Here is a 16,512-nt window from a genome sequence, read left to right on the forward strand (position 1 = left end):
GCATACAGACAACTATACAGACAACTATTGCTAACTGAAACAAGGGGGTGGGGTGAGGGGGCAGGCTCATTTCTTGACTATAACAGGATGCCAGTAACCCCTCCCATTTGACGACCCCTCCCAAGCTGTGGTTTGGCACACAGGCTACAAATGATTTCGAATCGTTACCTTGATTTCGTACAAAGACATGAAATGCCACTGACCACAAGATTTGGAATGTCGGAGTTAACTTTGCTAAAAGCTGTGTTAGCCAAAAATCCTACTGATAATGAATGCACCTGCTCGCCCCCGTCCATAAATGAAATTAGTTTCGTCACGGTAGCCAAGGTAATCGGTTCCAAGGACAAAAATTGACATCAATCCCCTGAGTGATCATGTATACGTAAGGGTCGGGGTTGGATATGAAAAACAGGGAAGACATTCCCCACAGATTAGAGATTGGGGAACGTTTGATAAAAAGGAAAATATATTAAATGTGAAGCCAGACTCTGTGTTACCTGTTGCAGTAACTTTTCAGCTGCTACTATTTCCTTACTGATCTTCTGATCCTCGGCACTCATCAAGGGATCTCTCGTTTCAGCCTCCTCCTCCTCCTCGTCCTCCTTTGGTTCTGCTTTATCGAGTCCGCCTCTCCGAGCTGAACAGATCAAAAACGACTTCTAAAGTATATTTTATCCTACCAAAGGAATGACGCCTGATATGTATATGACAGCATTTTAAAAGCCTCAAGAGGAGAAATTTTTTCTTAGTTGATTTTTGATAATGTACCTACAATGGATACTGCTCAAAACTAACATTGACATTTGCCAAATTATTTCAAACCCGCCATTCCGCTCCTTTCCCCGATCCAAAACCCCACTTCATCTGTACCCCCATCCTTTCAACACATTTGTAGATAGCAATTCAAAAAAAAGTAGAACATGACTGAGAAATTCTTCACTGAGTGAGATTAGTAAACATACCAAATTTGCTTTTATGAAACCAATATCTTTCCACATGCCTCAAAATATAACAAAGAGGGATCCCCAGTTATGAGACTTTATGCATGCTGCTATGTCCTTACCAATAAGATCAGCTAAGAGGCTAATTAGAAAACTATACCAAGCATGCTTAAAAGGACATACAAAAACACAACCTCCCCCCCCCCTATGCCAATTCCTTGTACAGCATCTCTCAAGCCCACATCCCGCCAGGAAAGAAAACTATAAGAAACTGATTTGCATTAGGAAATTCTGGTCACTTTAATATCAATTACTCTCTGTAAGTGCTTTCTTAATTTTCCGCTCGGAAACATCACTTTATCAAAAGAATAAATATATCAATTTTTTTCTCATTTCCCTCTTCCCACTAGAATCGATCAAAAATGAGTCGAAACAATGTAATTTCACAATTTCCGAGAAAAAGTTCTCATCTTTTCCTCCTAACCTCTCTCTCTCTGTATAATAAAAGCAGGTTCCATTCCAAGTTAAATCCTTCAAGAGTGCTTTGGAAGCAAAACTTTACGAGTATATAAAGTCTATATAAAGCCAGCTTTGCATATATAACAGTTCTCCAAAGCAGTAACTTCAATCCTTCAGTAGTTTGTTAGTTCCAAGATGGATGTTATTGGTGTTAGTTTCAGAGTTTGTGCGACAGGTAACCACTATGGTGAAGTTAAGAGTTGAAGAAAGTTTCATGAGAAAGTGAAACCCATAGATGAGGAAGAAAGGTATGGTCAAGTTTCCCACATGATGTATTTATGATAATTGGTTTTGATGATTTTCACTTGCAAATATATATTTCATTTGGCCAATCAAAAAACAACAGTCTTCCAGTTCCACAGAGAATGTTTGATGAAGATGAGAAAACAAAAGTTGAAACAACATCCCAAAATATTTTGCAGAAAACTGTAGCTTGTCGGCGTGAAGCTGGACACGGCTGTTATACTGGCCATCCGCGTTGCTGGAACTGGTGTTAGTTCGTTATGCTTCCGACAGGGAGAAAAGAAAAGGACAGATAAAAATGTTGAATGGTTAATGTATTAATGAATACCGCCACCTATGTCCCAGCTACGGCAGCAATTTGCCTCCCGATGGGTAGCTCAATTCCAGTTCAACCATGAAGGTATGTAACTTTAATACACAGATCGAGAATATTTTCCAAGTTCTGAATTTCGCAAAATCTTTTGAGTACACAACCTCTGCGAACTTGAGGCTGTAATTACAGCAAGCGGCAATTTTTTTGGTAGATTCATCGTTCAATGGTATGCAAATGACAATGGGTTCCAGGTTGTATGGTAAATGCAAATTAGACTACCATCACCAAACTTTCAACTCCCAGCAAGCTACAATACATGATTACATTTCTTTTTCACACTATACAAGTTATGTGCAGTTTTTACATGCAGGATTAGGATATTAAAATAAGTCTTGCTTTCTTTGAATTTTGTCTACTGATTTGGCGATATATAAGTCCCATTTATTACTATTATTATTATAATTATTGCTATGATCTGTTTGGTTCAAGAAACAGGCACGTTGTCAACATCAAGGTCCCTCTTATGAGCAATGATTCACACTACGTGGCATTTCTGTGTGCTCATGAATTTAATGTACAAGGTAGGACACATTAACCGGGCAAAAAAACGTGTCTGTTTTAAAAACACAATGACGTGTGCCAATAACCAATTACCGAACATAAAGGGAGTGAAAAACAAGATTGTGACGTAATTTTGATACGATGCCCAAAGTACTGGGGAAAATATACCCAGCAAATAATTTAGTGTCCAAAAATTTTGTGTAGCCGTTTTGAGCAGCCATTTTGTCTCTTTATGAAATACAATGGCTCCCATGTATACACAAAAACTGCTATATACGTTTCCAGAAATTTGTACATGGCAATCTGTCAATTTTGCGATGCAATACCAGAATTATTTCCGGGTACACACTTTCATAATTGCTAAGTAGATCACAAACAAAACAACTGTGAGAACACAACTAAAAATTATACCAAGTGTAATAAAATGGCATTTTTAACAAGTTTGACTGACGAACTTGACAAATATTTTTTTTTTTTTTCTCACCAATCCGAGATCATTTATAGAACACACTGTTAATGATGTTATTTTTGTGGAGGAACAAACAAGGAACAAAATGAGTATGTATGTCTGAAGGATGCTGCTTCTAACAAATTAATGATCATATTTAAAAAAAATTTCATGTTTTTCAAGCATGTTGACCTCGAGGAGGCATTTCGTGTGTGCACTTTTCTTGCACTCAGTCTTTGAAAGATAGAACCCAAAATTTGATAACAGAAAATTACTGGGTGCTCAATGTTAAAACATCTATTAAATGTTAAACATATTAAACAGATATCATGTAAGATATAACACTAGCAGTACTCAGAGAGATGATTTAGTCGTTCTAGACAACATTTATGATCAGTGGATTGCATAATCAGAGAAATTCATACCAGAAACGACCGATGTTTGACTGACTCCCAGATCATTGCATATTTTGAACAAGAGTCTCGAAATGTGAAATAAGGAACAAGATCCTTAGCACCGGCAGTTTTCTCGACAATGACAACTTTTCAATGAATTTTATTGGTCGTACCAACCAAGATGACGTACTGTTTTGCATAATTATTTTGCTTGAGGGAGCATGTTAAGAATTGGTATGGTAGCTACATGACATACAAGAGCCTGCAACCTATGTCAACATATTAAAGGTTACTGAATATGATGCTAGTTTTAAAGTGCATTGCATATTTATTTTATACATTTCAATTTTTTTTTTTGCCTTTTTAATGAATGAAGAAATCATTTTTGATTTCTTATTAATATTCAGTGTTATAAGTATTTAGTTAGAAAATGGTTGTATGATGAAAAATTCTGGTAATGAGTTACAGTGTCAACCACTGAAGTATGGTATGTTGGAGAATAGCACTTCCACTTTGTAAGTGGGAGTCTACAGTTAACCCACATTTAAAGTAAAGAGATATGCAAGAAATTATCTTACGTGTAACCAAGGATTCATCTGTTTCTTTCTCTTCATCATCCTGGTTGAGCTCCTCATCATCCTTGCTATCCTCACTTTGCCCTTCTCCTGTTTGTTCTACAGGAATGTCATTGTCTTCTGCTGTTTCCTTAGCTGGTTCATCTTCTACAACTTCTTCTGTTTGTTCTACAGGAATGTCACTGTCTTCGGCTGTTGCCTCAGCTGGTTCATCTTCTACTTTTTCTTCAACTGGTTCATCTTCTTTTTCTTTTGTTTGTTCTACAGGAATGTCACTGTCTTCTGGTGTTTCCTCAACTGGTTCATCATCTACTTTTTCCTCCACTGGTTCCTCATCCACTTCTTCTTTTTGTTCTACAGGAACATCACTGTCTTCTGCTGTTTCCTCAACTGGTTCATCTTCTACTTTTACCTCGACTGGTTCCTCTACTACTTCTTCTGTTTGTTCTACAGGAATGTCACTGTCTTCTGCTGTTTCCTCAGCTGGTTCATCTTCTACTTTTTCCTCAACTGGTTCCTCTTCTACTTCTTCTGTTTGTTCTACAGGAATGTCACTGTCTTCTGCTGTTTCCTCGACTGGTTCATCATCTACTTTTTCCTCAACTGGTTCCTCTTCTACTTCTTCTTTTTGTTCTACAGGAATGTCACTGTCTTTGGCTAGTTCCTCAACTGGTTCATCATCTACTTTTTCCTGAACTGGTTCCTCTTCAACTTCTTCTTCTTCTTTTTGTTCTACAGGAATGTCACTGTCTTTGGCTGTGTCCTCAGCTGGTTCATCATGTACTATTTCCTCAGCTGGTTCCTCTTCAACTTCTTCTTTTTGTTCTACAGGAATGTCACTGTCTTTGGCTGTTTCCTCAGCTGCTTCATCATGTACTTTCTCCTGAACTGGTTCCTCCTCAACTTCTTCTTCTTCTTTTTGTTCTACAGGAATGTCACTGTCTTTGGCTGTTTCCTCAGCTGGTTCATCATCTACTTTTTCCTGAACTGGTTCCTCTTCAACTTCTTTTTCTTCTACAGGAATGTCACTGTCTTTGGTTGTTTCCTCAGCTGGTTCATCATCTACTTTTTCCTGAACTGGTTCCTCTTCAACTTCTTTTTCTTCTGTTTGTTCTACAGGAATGTCACTGTCTTCTACTGTTTCCTTAGCTGGTTCATCTTCTACTTTTTCCTCAACTGGTTCCTCTTCAACTTCTTCTGTTTGTTCTACACTGTCTTCTGCTGTTTGCTCAGCTGGTTCATCATCTACTTTTTCCTCAACTGGTTCCTCTTCAACTTCTTCTTCTGTTTGTTCTATAGGAATGTCACTGTCTTTTGCTGTTTCCTCAGCTGGTTCATCTTCCACATTTTCCTCAACTGGTTCCTCTTCAGCTTCTTCTTTTGTTTGTTCTACAGGAATGGCACTGTCCTCTGATGTTTCCTCAGCTGGTTCATCTTCTACTTTTTCCTCAACTGGTTGCTCTTCAACTTCTTCTTCTGTTTGTTCTATAGGAATGTCACTATCTTCTGCTGTTTCCTCGACTGGTTCATCTTCAGTTTCTTCTTCTGTTTGTTCTACAAGAATGTCACTGTCTTCTGCTGTTTCCTGAACTGGTTCATCTTCTATTTGTTCCTCAACTGGTTCCTCTTCTACTTCTTCTTTTGTTTGGTCTACAGGAATGTCACTGTCTTCTGCTATTTCTTCAACTAGCTCATCTTCTACTTTTTCCTCCACTGGTTCCTCTTCTACTTCTTCTGTTTGTTCTACAAGAATGTCACTGTCTTCTGCTGTTTCCTCAGCTGGTTCATCTTCTACTTTTTCCTCAACTGGTTCCTCTTTTACTTCTTCTTCTGTTTGTTCTACAGGAATGTCACTGTCTTCGGCTGTTTCCTCAGCTGGTTCATCTTCTTCTGTTTGTTCTACAGGAATGTCACTGTCTTCGGCTGTTTCCTCAGCTGGTTCATCTTCTACTTCTTCTGTTTGTTCTACAGGAATGTCACTGTCTTCGGCTGTTTCCTCAGCTGGTTCATCTTCTTCTGTTTGTTCTACAGGAATGTCACTGTCTTCGGCTGTTTCCTCAGCTGGTTCATCTTCTACTTCTTCTGTTTGTTCTACAGGAATGTCACTGTCTTCGGCTGTTTCCTCAACTGGTTCATCTTCTACTTTTTCCTCAACAGGTTCCTCTTCTACATCTTCTGTTTGTTCAACAGGAATGTCACTGTCTTTTGTTGGTTCCTCAATGGGTTCACTATCATCTTGTTCTTCTTCCAAAGGAATTTCCTCTGCTTTCTCTTCCAGAATCGTTTCTGCTTCATCACCATTGGATTCTTCAGCTGCTATATCCTCAGAAGCTTCTTTGACTTCTACATCTTCTATAACTTCTTCTAATTTCAAATTCAAAAAAGCAAACAAGTGATAGTTTCTTGTCATGACCCCTTCAATCTGGATGACAAGTACGAACTATATTTAATGGAAAAGAAAATATATCTACCAGTTCTTAATTTTTCCAGAGCTTTGAAACTCAAGGATTCACCCACAGATGGCAATATGAAATATTGTCCAAGAAAACTCAACTAAATTTTATATAAAGTATTGTTGTAGCAGTTACTGTATTTGCTTATTTAGTCGGTAATTTTTTTTATCCAATAGAAGGCCTTTGCTCACCATTTCATATGCTCTCTGTTAAAAAGGTATATACCATATTTAACAGACTTTCCTCACGAGGAGACTAGAGAAGATTGCAAGGTTCTCTCATGTATGATGTCGTCAAGTTTACAAGTTCTGCTCTTCAATGAATTTCGTTGAAAATTCATCAACACAAAAGTAAAACATTTAGAAAAAGAAGTAACCTCCACCAGTTGAGTGCAAAACCATGGCAGCGAGTAACTTTTTAAGCGTGAAGCAGAATTGGTTTTAGCAAATATTGACCTCCACCGTCTTAGCTCGAAAGAGAATTTAACAATGTACACGATAACAGTTGACATTACAGTTGTAAGACTGCCTCCACCAAATTTGGGGTTGAACTTTGTCACAATTTCTTCTTCTTTGAAAAGGCAGTTTTTCCTCCTTCTTTTATTTAACATTGTAAGTACCTTTTTCTGCATGTTAAGCTCTAATAGGTTCACATATTTTCTATTAACTCCCTTCCTCTATATATGGCTGATTACTGAACTGTCTGTACACACAGTATCTTACATTCCTGAACAGGGAATTATTTAGAATTCATTATTTGTGTAGCAGTTTTGCCAGCTCTAGATTTTGTCTACTTATAAAATGCAATGGTTCATACAAAAGAAAAGAACAAATTTGCTATGTAAACATCTTTGAACTTTCATAGCGAAAAGGTTAACCATTTCTGCATAGAATTTTGCAATGCTATAACGGATAAAAAAAAAATATTCCCTGCTGATAAAATCTACCAGGTCAGCTCCCTGAAATTTCTACTTGTTCATTTCTGCTTACATATTTAGGTAACCTTTTACACAGTATTTAACAGTTTGCCCAAAATTACTGAAACATCTGTACATGTCAACTGGATTCTCATATTTGACCGCCACTCCTTACCAGCCTTTGCTTTAGGTGGGTCCTGTTTCCCTCCCGGGCCAGTATCCGGTCCATCCTTCCCCAGAGCTTGATCCACGAAAGCTTTGGCACTGATCCATACTGGACTGTCTGTTGGCAGATTTCCATAAAAATGAAGCTTGAAAAAATTCCTGGATCATAAGAGTAACAAGTTGAAGGAACAGGTCCTTACTGTCACATTTGTAACAGAGAAATTTCAAGTTTCTTTTTTTTTCATCAGAGTAATTCTACAATTTGTTCATGCTAGCTCCTGATAACAGTTTAACTGAAATGACAGGACGTTCTACTGAAGCAATATTTCTCTGCTCACTGAGTTATTACAAGTGGATCAAAAAGGTGGATAAAAGCCTGGTCGATATTTGCTTCCAAAAGTACCCAAAAAAGGAGAATGTTGACCAAACAACGAGGTGCAAAATGATAACAACTATCCATTAAGCATTTTGTTGATACCTAAAATTCAGGGGTTGATATTTGGTTAGAAAGGTACAGCCCCCAGAAATGTAGACTATAGTTTCTAATTTTTTAAATTTGAATTCATGATATCAACTGTTGTTAACAAGGTTTTCACTCTAGTTTGATGAACATACAGTATTTTCACAAGGATAGCACTTACACTGTACCTTACTGTGAATAAAACACACTACCTGTTGCTTTTAATAGAAAATAGTAAATTTCAGGTAATCCTTTCATTGTCACTCTTCGGGGCATAGATCTGGCTTTAACACTTGTACTTTTCAATAAATTTATTCAAGTCCTATGAAAAGTGCTTTGAGATATTCTTTAATTATGATCATTATTATTAGTGTTGTTTTGTAGATGTCTATTTCTTCAACTTAAACTCATTATGTCCATGTTGTGTTCATATTGTAAATTCTTACTTTCAAAGTAACATTTATATTGTTCTTAAAGTTTTGCTGAAACATCTTTTCTTGTTGTTGCAATGTTTTGTTTTAAGAGCTTCTTCCACACAAACTGATCATGTCCAGGCCAAAGTTACAAATATTATACCTTGGTACAATACTGTACATTCAAGGTAAACAGGTACAACTTGACAATAATTGCTTTATGACTACACACTTGACTGATGTTAAGGACGGTTGTTAAACTATATTAACCTAACTCTACTAGTGTACATACCACTGGTATACATACCAGATATCTAGGTAAACTCACTGCAGGACTAAGCTGCAGGTGGGAGTTGACACACAATTGTTTGCCCATATAGAGTGCCAACACTCAGGCACTCTTAAAACCATTGCTTTCACTGTACAGATTGTAAACACTCTCTACATGTACAGTATGTACTCAGACTTCATGATTCATAACTTCGACAAAGATCAAAGATTTGCTAGGGAGGTACAGTAGGTAGGGAGACAGGTAGGTACGGTGGGAGGGAGGTAGGTAGGGAAGGAGGTAAAGTAGATAGGAACCGAGGGAGGTAGGTAGGGAAGTAGGTAGGTAGGTAGGGAGTGAGGTAGGTACTGTAGGTAGGGAGGTAGATAGGTAGGAAGGAATGGAGGGAGGTAGATAGGGAGGTAGGTAGGTAGGTAGGAAGGGAAGTAGTTAGGTACAGTAGGTAGAGAGGTAGGTAAGGAAATAGGTGATATGTAGGGAGGGAGGTAGGGAGGTACAGTAGGGGGGTAGCAAGGGAGGGAAGTACTGTAGGTAGGTAGCCTTAGGGAGAGAGGAAGGTAGGGAGGTAGGGAGGGAGGGAAGGAGGTAGGGAGGAAAGTAGGTAGGGAGGGATGGAGGTAGGTACTTTAGGAAGGTAGGTAGGTAGGGAGGGAGGGAGATAGATAGGAAGGAATGGAGGGAGGTAGGGAGGGAGGGAAGTAGGTAGGTAGTTAGGGAGGGAGGTAGGTAGGTAGGGAAGTAGGTAGGTAAGTAGATAGGTAGGTAGGAAAGAATGGAGGGAGGTAGGTAGGAAGGTAGGTAGGGAGGGAGGGAGGTAGATAGGTAGGAATGAATGGAGGTAGGGAGTTATGGAGGTAGGTAGGTGGGTAGGGAGGTAGGTAGGGAGAGTAGTGGTAGCATAGTTCCAACCTTACCTTTAATTTCATCAACAGAGATGACACCCAGTGCAATAGCAGCAGCTACACCTGCTACCACAACCAATGTAAACCCAAGGAGCATCTGCCATAGAGGAGTTCCTCCTGACTTAGTGGATTTGTGTGACTTTGTTGATCCATTAGAACTTCTCCCTACCGAGAAAGAACAGAAATTGATTATCAGTAAGATTCACTCATGCATATGACATATGCATATGACATTGACCTTGTCAATTACATGATACTGTTTGTCACTGAAACTTGATTGTTGATCCATTAGAACTTCTCCCTACCAAGAAAGAACAGAAATTGATTATCAGTAAGATTTACTCATGCATATGACATATGCATATGACATTGACCTTGTCAATTACATGATACTGTTTGTCACTGAAACTTGATTGTTGATCCATTAGAACTTCTCCCTACTGAGAAAGAACAGAAATTGATTATCAGTAAGATTTACTCATGCATATGACATATGCATATGACAGTGACCTTGTCAATTACATGATACTGTTTGTCACTGAAACTTGATTGTTGATCCATTAGAACTTCTCCCTACCAAGAAAGAACAGAAATTGATTATCAGTAAGATTCACTCATGCATATGACATATGCATATGACAGTGACCTTGTCAATTACATGATACTGTTTGTCACTGAAACTTGATTGTTGATCCATTAGAACTTCTCCCTACCAAGAAAGAACAGAAATTGATTATCAGTAAGATTCACTCATGCATGACATATATATGCATATGACATTGACCTTATACAAAAATACATGATAGTGTTTGTCACTGAAAGTAAATAAATGCCATATTATAAGTTTAACATTAAAATAGTTTACTTTTTGACTCATTGGGAAAATTGATCTGAACCCTGGAAGGAATAAGGCTCTTTGACTGCATACTGTACGTACAACACTTCATACAGTAACAAGCAAGCATAACAAACCCTTTTTTGAATGAATATCTTTCTTTCTTTCTTTGTTTTCAAAAACCATAACTTCTCAAAAGATCCAAAATTTCTTCAAATCCTTTGTACAGATAACTGAGTTTTCTGAAAACAAAAGAATCATCACAAACAGCAACCACAAAGTACAGAGTTGACAATATTCCCATTACAGAGATTTTAATGCTGAAAATAGTCAATGATGCGTTTCCAAATTTCCTGTTTTTTTAAATTGTTTGCAAATATTCTTGCATCAATAGTTATCAATGAATACAAAGCGTGCTGTTTACATGCAACTGCTATCCCCTGTGAACAGATAGCCAAGTTTTCCCACAGGCTATCATAATATGTGTGCAGCTCAAATATCATAACGTTAGGCCTTGTTGACACATATATGACAAGAAACACTCATTGTAGGAAGTTGTAGCTGAAATGGTTTCTAAGAATATCACGTATATTTGAATCATTGTTTTGGTCACAAAATGTTATGAGTTGAGACAATTTATCTATGATACTATCATCTATGATACCTGACCCTGCCCCCCCCCCCCCCCCCGTCACTCCTCTTCTCGTAGCTATCTTCCCCATTATTTTTCTCCACACCTTTCTGTCTTTGTCCTTCTCCAGTTTATTCCCTACCCTCTTCCCTTAATACTCTCTTTGTCCCTCTACAGTTTATCTCCTACCTCTTCTCTTCCCACTGTTGGTTTCTTCTTCTCTCCATCCCTTGTACTAATCCTCTTACATCTATCTCTTTTTGTTCACCATGCTCATTAACCTGTCTGTATTCTGTACTTGTACAGTATTTCCCCCTTATGTTACTGTTACTTGTCATATAGCCTCCGAAGAAGATCCTGCTAGGATCGAAAGGTCAGGCCAAAGTACTTTTACACGTTTATGATACTAAAAAGTATTTTTCATCAAATTCATCTAATAGTATGATTCTCTCCCCATTGAGAGTTGCTAATTATGTAAAATGTGCATACACACCACAGCAAACTTGCATACATTTTTACAGCCCCTTTCACCACAAGCTTCAGTTAAATTTTGTGTTTGAAGTGTAAACTATATACCTCATATTTCGAAAAAAGTAGCCATTGGCACTTGAGTTTTTAATTGACATTGCATAAAAAATTGTTTACATGGGAAAGGGGTCGGAACAGGCTGGAGTTGGGCTGACTTGCCTGTAGTGGTTGGGCCCGGGAAAAGGAAAAATGTGTCCAACTTTGAATTAAAACTTAAAGAATGAAATTGCATTGGGTAACTGTTAATGGTAAGTTAAGACAAAGTCTCATAAATGATGTGAGCAAGTACTAAGCCTTTTTAGGGGCGTATTCTTGTGTTGCTGAGATCGATAAATATTTTCTACATCATTTAAAGGGCCTCAATTAAATCAGTTGAAAGTGTGGTATTTTTATTCTTGCATTTTCTCCCTAGGCACTAGATTTACTAGGATTAATTATCTTGGTTTCCGACATTCATAGCATATTCATAGCCCATAACATTTTCATAGGTCTACCATATACATGTAAAGGAGTTGTATACCCGGTACAGAAGTGTGTACTGCATGGTGCCTAGGCTAGCATATATGGTAACTAGTCTACGGCAAAACTTCCTGCTTTCAAAATGCACATTAAATACCTATCACTTAAATTAGGCTTTCAATGCACACAAGCCAATGTTTTGTCAGGGGTCATTATAACTAAGTATTCTGCATTCATGTCAAGGTATTTTAAAGTGCATGTTTTCATGGAGGACTGCAGGGACGCAAGTTTTTTCTGAACAGACGCAAACAATTTTTAAGACGTCGAGTCCCGCGGACGTAACTGTTATACAGTAATCCTACTTTACAACAATACTGCCGACTGTGTGGGAATTTCCCATATAAATTTTAACGACCAAAAGTCACTGTACTGTATATACTTTACCTACTGTACATGTAGAAGTTAATGTACTGTACAAATTCATTGCTATAGATTTGGTAGAGCTGAATTATAAAGTAAGCCAACTCGGCAGTTCCATGATTGTCGGCGAAAATGGTTTACCAAAATGACAGATAATTGTGTACCGTGGATACTATACTCGACTGTTTAGGGGTTGCCTGCGCACAACCAAGCCGTAGTGATATCAATGTTCAACAAACTTTTTTAATTGGCACATGTTAATGAATTCCTTTAAAACACATTTCGCATTTCCCTGAAATGGTTCTCTGTAATCAATTGTATAGATTTTAAATGTGTTTTGCTGTATGTTTTTAAATGCTCCGTGAAATTAATGAACAACCTCCGTACATGAAAATTCTTGTACATAATGCATGTGCATAGAGGGAACCATTTTTACAGTCTATTCTCATTGTTTATTCCAATGTACTGCTTTTATCATACTGTGTAATGTTTGCAACGATATTCTTGCTAATACTGTATATTGGGGTTCAAGAGTACAAAATGTCAAGCGTAGTACATCATGTTCTATTCGCCAAAGCTAAAATTCTACTCCAGTGGCGAATTGGCGACCATATTTGTCGAGGCATGGCTGGTAGTATTAAAGGCAAATGCTTTGTGTTTCAGAGAGCTACTGCACTTCTCAGCAACTCCCTGACTGAATAATAGACAACTTTCCCAAGAAATAAAAAAAAAGTGTCTTTTCTCCAAACTGTACTATTGTCCCCCCCCCCCCCCCCCGTAGGAACTGTATAGACCTGTATAGTATCTCAGTATGTGACTGAATTAAACTATGTACTAAGAAAGCATTGCCACACTGTACTATTTGTGGAATGCATGATTCAACCTAATTATGTACAGGATAGAACATATACATTCCACAAGATTATCTCTCCTTACTGAAAAAGGTGGTAACTGCTGTACTGTTATCCTTCACTAGCCCTAGCACTGGCAGAATTATCATAGCCAATAAGTTTACCAACTTCTTGCCTGATTACTGTCATGTAGTTTTAAGTTTTAAAACTAGGGTTTGCTCATCTGTGATGTCAAGTCTTGTCTTTATGCTACAGAAAGTGTATGAAGATTAATAAGCAGTTTGCTAACAGTTTTTATTTTATTAAGATTAATAACTGTATATTAGTAATCTAAGTAGTTCATTGTAGCTAACATTAACAATTTCGAGGTCCAAGCAACTAACCTTGCACAAGATCGTGATACGTGGCGGAGGTTAATCACTGAGGCATGTCGGATAGACGAGACTCAACTTTCTACTACTACTACTATATTGTAGCTAAAGGTAGCATGCTAGCCTTATTGATAACTACTGTAGTACAAGATCATGAAAGGGGTCTGTGTTCCAATTGTTTCTCATGGTTGTGCTATAAAGTACTACAAGTAGACCCTACTACATTTCAAATTTTAGACTTTAAACATTACATAGTATGACATATATATTATGAGGCTTAAAGGCATTGAAGACTTGCCCCAAATCGCGTGCAGCCATCTGAAAAAGTTAACTTTCTGTTGCGTGCAAGTGAAGTTTTGTTTGTGTTGCTAAAAAATGCAGACAACAATGAAACGTGATACCTTGTCATCTTTAGCTGGACCTGAGATATCCATCGCTGTACATATCGTGTGTACACTGTGCTGTGGGTATTGACAGCACCTGTATGTTCACTGACTGCACACTAGTGTCTAATTACCGAAGGTAGCAAGCTGTGTGTGTATTTCCTGGGATCGATGGTGGTGTCTAACACTCTGTTACACCTCATTGAAAACTAGGTCAGATTACCGGCATAAGACGTTTCTTTTCGCGCAAGTCTTCACATCCTTTAATATCAAAAAGATTAATGCATTCCTCTTATGCTAGTCTCATTTCAAATTTTGGAGATTATAATCAAATACTGATGGCCCATAGATTACCCAGCTGATGCAATGAAACTATGGAGAGAATGACTAAGAATTTAGAAACACTTAATTGCAGAATACACCGCACCACATAGCAGGCTGTAGCTGACAATACTGTCTCACAAACCAGGTTTTTTGTTAAGAATTGTAGTAGGTGGGTCAAGTTGAAAAGTTGGCGGGACTGTCTGTACCCGGACATGGGGGAGGGGTCTAAGGGGAGGGGGTGAAAATTGGAATTTAAAAAGTCTCTAGAAGCCAAATGGTGCAATATACAGCTGTTTGGTCAATGATATTGCCCCCCCTCCCAATCACCCCTTTCTTCTGTCCTATTTTTCACAAACAAAAAACAAACTCACGTTGAAGTTTCAATCACACCTGACCTGGTTGTGGGTATTTATTCCTCTTGATTTTTTGGCGTCATTTTTTATATATTTTTTTAGCCGGGTCATGTACGTGCAGTAGGCGGGTCATTTGACCCGGGTCCCGGCTACTAACGAAAACCCTGCAAACTAGGTAACCAAGTTACCCTTTCACAAAACGGCTAACTTAAAATAAGACTGAGAATCTGATTACATTTTTAGTAATAATATCACAATAAAATTATAATTTCAACAGGTCCCATAGTAACAATGTAAAGATGGGTCAGTTTTAACGGAATGGCAAAAAAATAAACTCCAGTGTAGCCACAACAGCACTACTATTAATACTTACTATTACTAGGCCTTCTACTACTAGTACTACTGTACTGGTACTACAACTACTACTACTAGACTCCCCATAGCATAGCCGATGCCTTAGCCAACCACTTTTAAGTGCTTGCTTCAAAGTTGTGGAGTATACTACAAGTACTAGAGTCTATGTACTTTAGTGTAGGCTGGCACTAAACGTTAACTTATTTACAGTATAATAACCTAGCCTAGGGTTATTAGTACGGGCAATACCCTTGAGTTCTTACTTGGGGACTAGGCCTACGCACACAATCTCGTAATATGTATACTAAGACAAGTAACATGATAACTGTGGTAACTATTGTACGAGTTTGCCTAACGTTGGTCTGAGTTAGCCCGCTCCGCCGTTCAACCTTAAGTTCCGTACCTTTCGTCGTAACTGCTTTTGGGCTTTTCCTTTTTCTTGCAGCCTTTTTCCTATCCATTGTGCTGATTAAATTAGTAAATGAAATTGACTTCACGGGGAAAACACGTCGACAAGAAAATTGCGAGAGACAGGACCACGTTGAAGAGAAGAAATATGAGGTCAATGCCAGGTCACAAGACCCTGTGCACATACGTAAACAACTTGAGCTAACACAGAGTACATGTGCACGCTGTTTTTCTGGCTGGTAGTATTACGTAATATGTTGATACAGACATTATAGACCGGCAGCCCAGAGCACTTTGATCAAACGAACGAGGTACCAATATCTGAGTATTGGAACATTTGTGGAAAAACCCAGTATATCCAAAAGTGGACGTCTGCCGTGGTCGCTCTGCTGCATGTGGCCCATGGGGCCGGTTAAAGGGGGCCAAAAAATGCATCTGATCAAACGAACGAGGTACCACTTGAAACCAATGTCAACTTAATGCATGAATGCCACATAGTACTGAATGGCCCATGACAGACAAATTTTCTGCTGCAAAGGGCCCGCCAGACGCCCCAAAAGGGCCCCTAAAAATGCATCTGATCAAACGAACGAGGTACCACTTGAAACCAATGTCAACTTAATGCATGAATGCCACAAAGTAATGAATGGCCCATGCCAGACAAATTTTCTGCTGCTAAGGGCCCGCCAGACGCCCCCAAATATGGCCCAAATGCCCATTATCGTAGCATTGACCCAGATTAAATATGCAAGGTACCACTCAAAACCGGTTTGGAATGTTCGGGTTGATCTTACAGACTATGGAAATAATCATGCCAGACAAATTTTCTTCTACAAAGGGCCCGCCAGACGCCCCAAAAGGGCCCCTTAAAATGAATTTGATCAAACGAACGAGGTACCACTTGAAACCAATGTCAACTTAATGCATGAATGCCACAAAGTACTGAATGGCCTATGCCAGACAAATTTTCTACTGCTAAGGGCCCGCCAGACGCCCCCAAAT

At 38.5% G+C, this 16,512-nt stretch overlaps 1 protein-coding gene across 2 annotated transcripts in view; it reads right to left on the minus strand.

The window, feature by feature from the left end:
- Positions 1–15,757, minus strand: part of LOC139984180 (uncharacterized) — a 30,520-nt gene extending 14,763 nt beyond the window's left edge. Inside the window, exons 1-5 of one of the 2 annotated variants that reach the window (XM_071997958.1) lie at positions 15,506–15,757; positions 9,606–9,758; positions 7,540–7,647; positions 3,999–6,356; positions 498–637 (exon numbers count right to left, since the gene is read on the minus strand). In XM_071997958.1, the coding sequence (XP_071854059.1) occupies positions 498–637; positions 3,999–6,356; positions 7,540–7,647; positions 9,606–9,758; positions 15,506–15,695 (2,949 nt within the window). In that variant the 5' untranslated portion in view covers positions 15,696–15,757. Of the gene's footprint in view, positions 1–497; positions 638–3,998; positions 6,360–7,539; positions 7,648–9,605; positions 9,759–15,505 lie in introns of both variants that reach the window. The other variant, XM_071997957.1, reaches the window with a different exon arrangement.
- Positions 15,758–16,512: the final 755 nt, after the last annotated feature.

The sequence above is a fragment of the Apostichopus japonicus genome, chromosome 17, assembly GCF_037975245.1.
Source record: "Apostichopus japonicus isolate 1M-3 chromosome 17, ASM3797524v1, whole genome shotgun sequence".
Classification (NCBI taxonomy): domain Eukaryota; kingdom Metazoa; phylum Echinodermata; class Holothuroidea; order Aspidochirotida; family Stichopodidae; genus Apostichopus; species Apostichopus japonicus.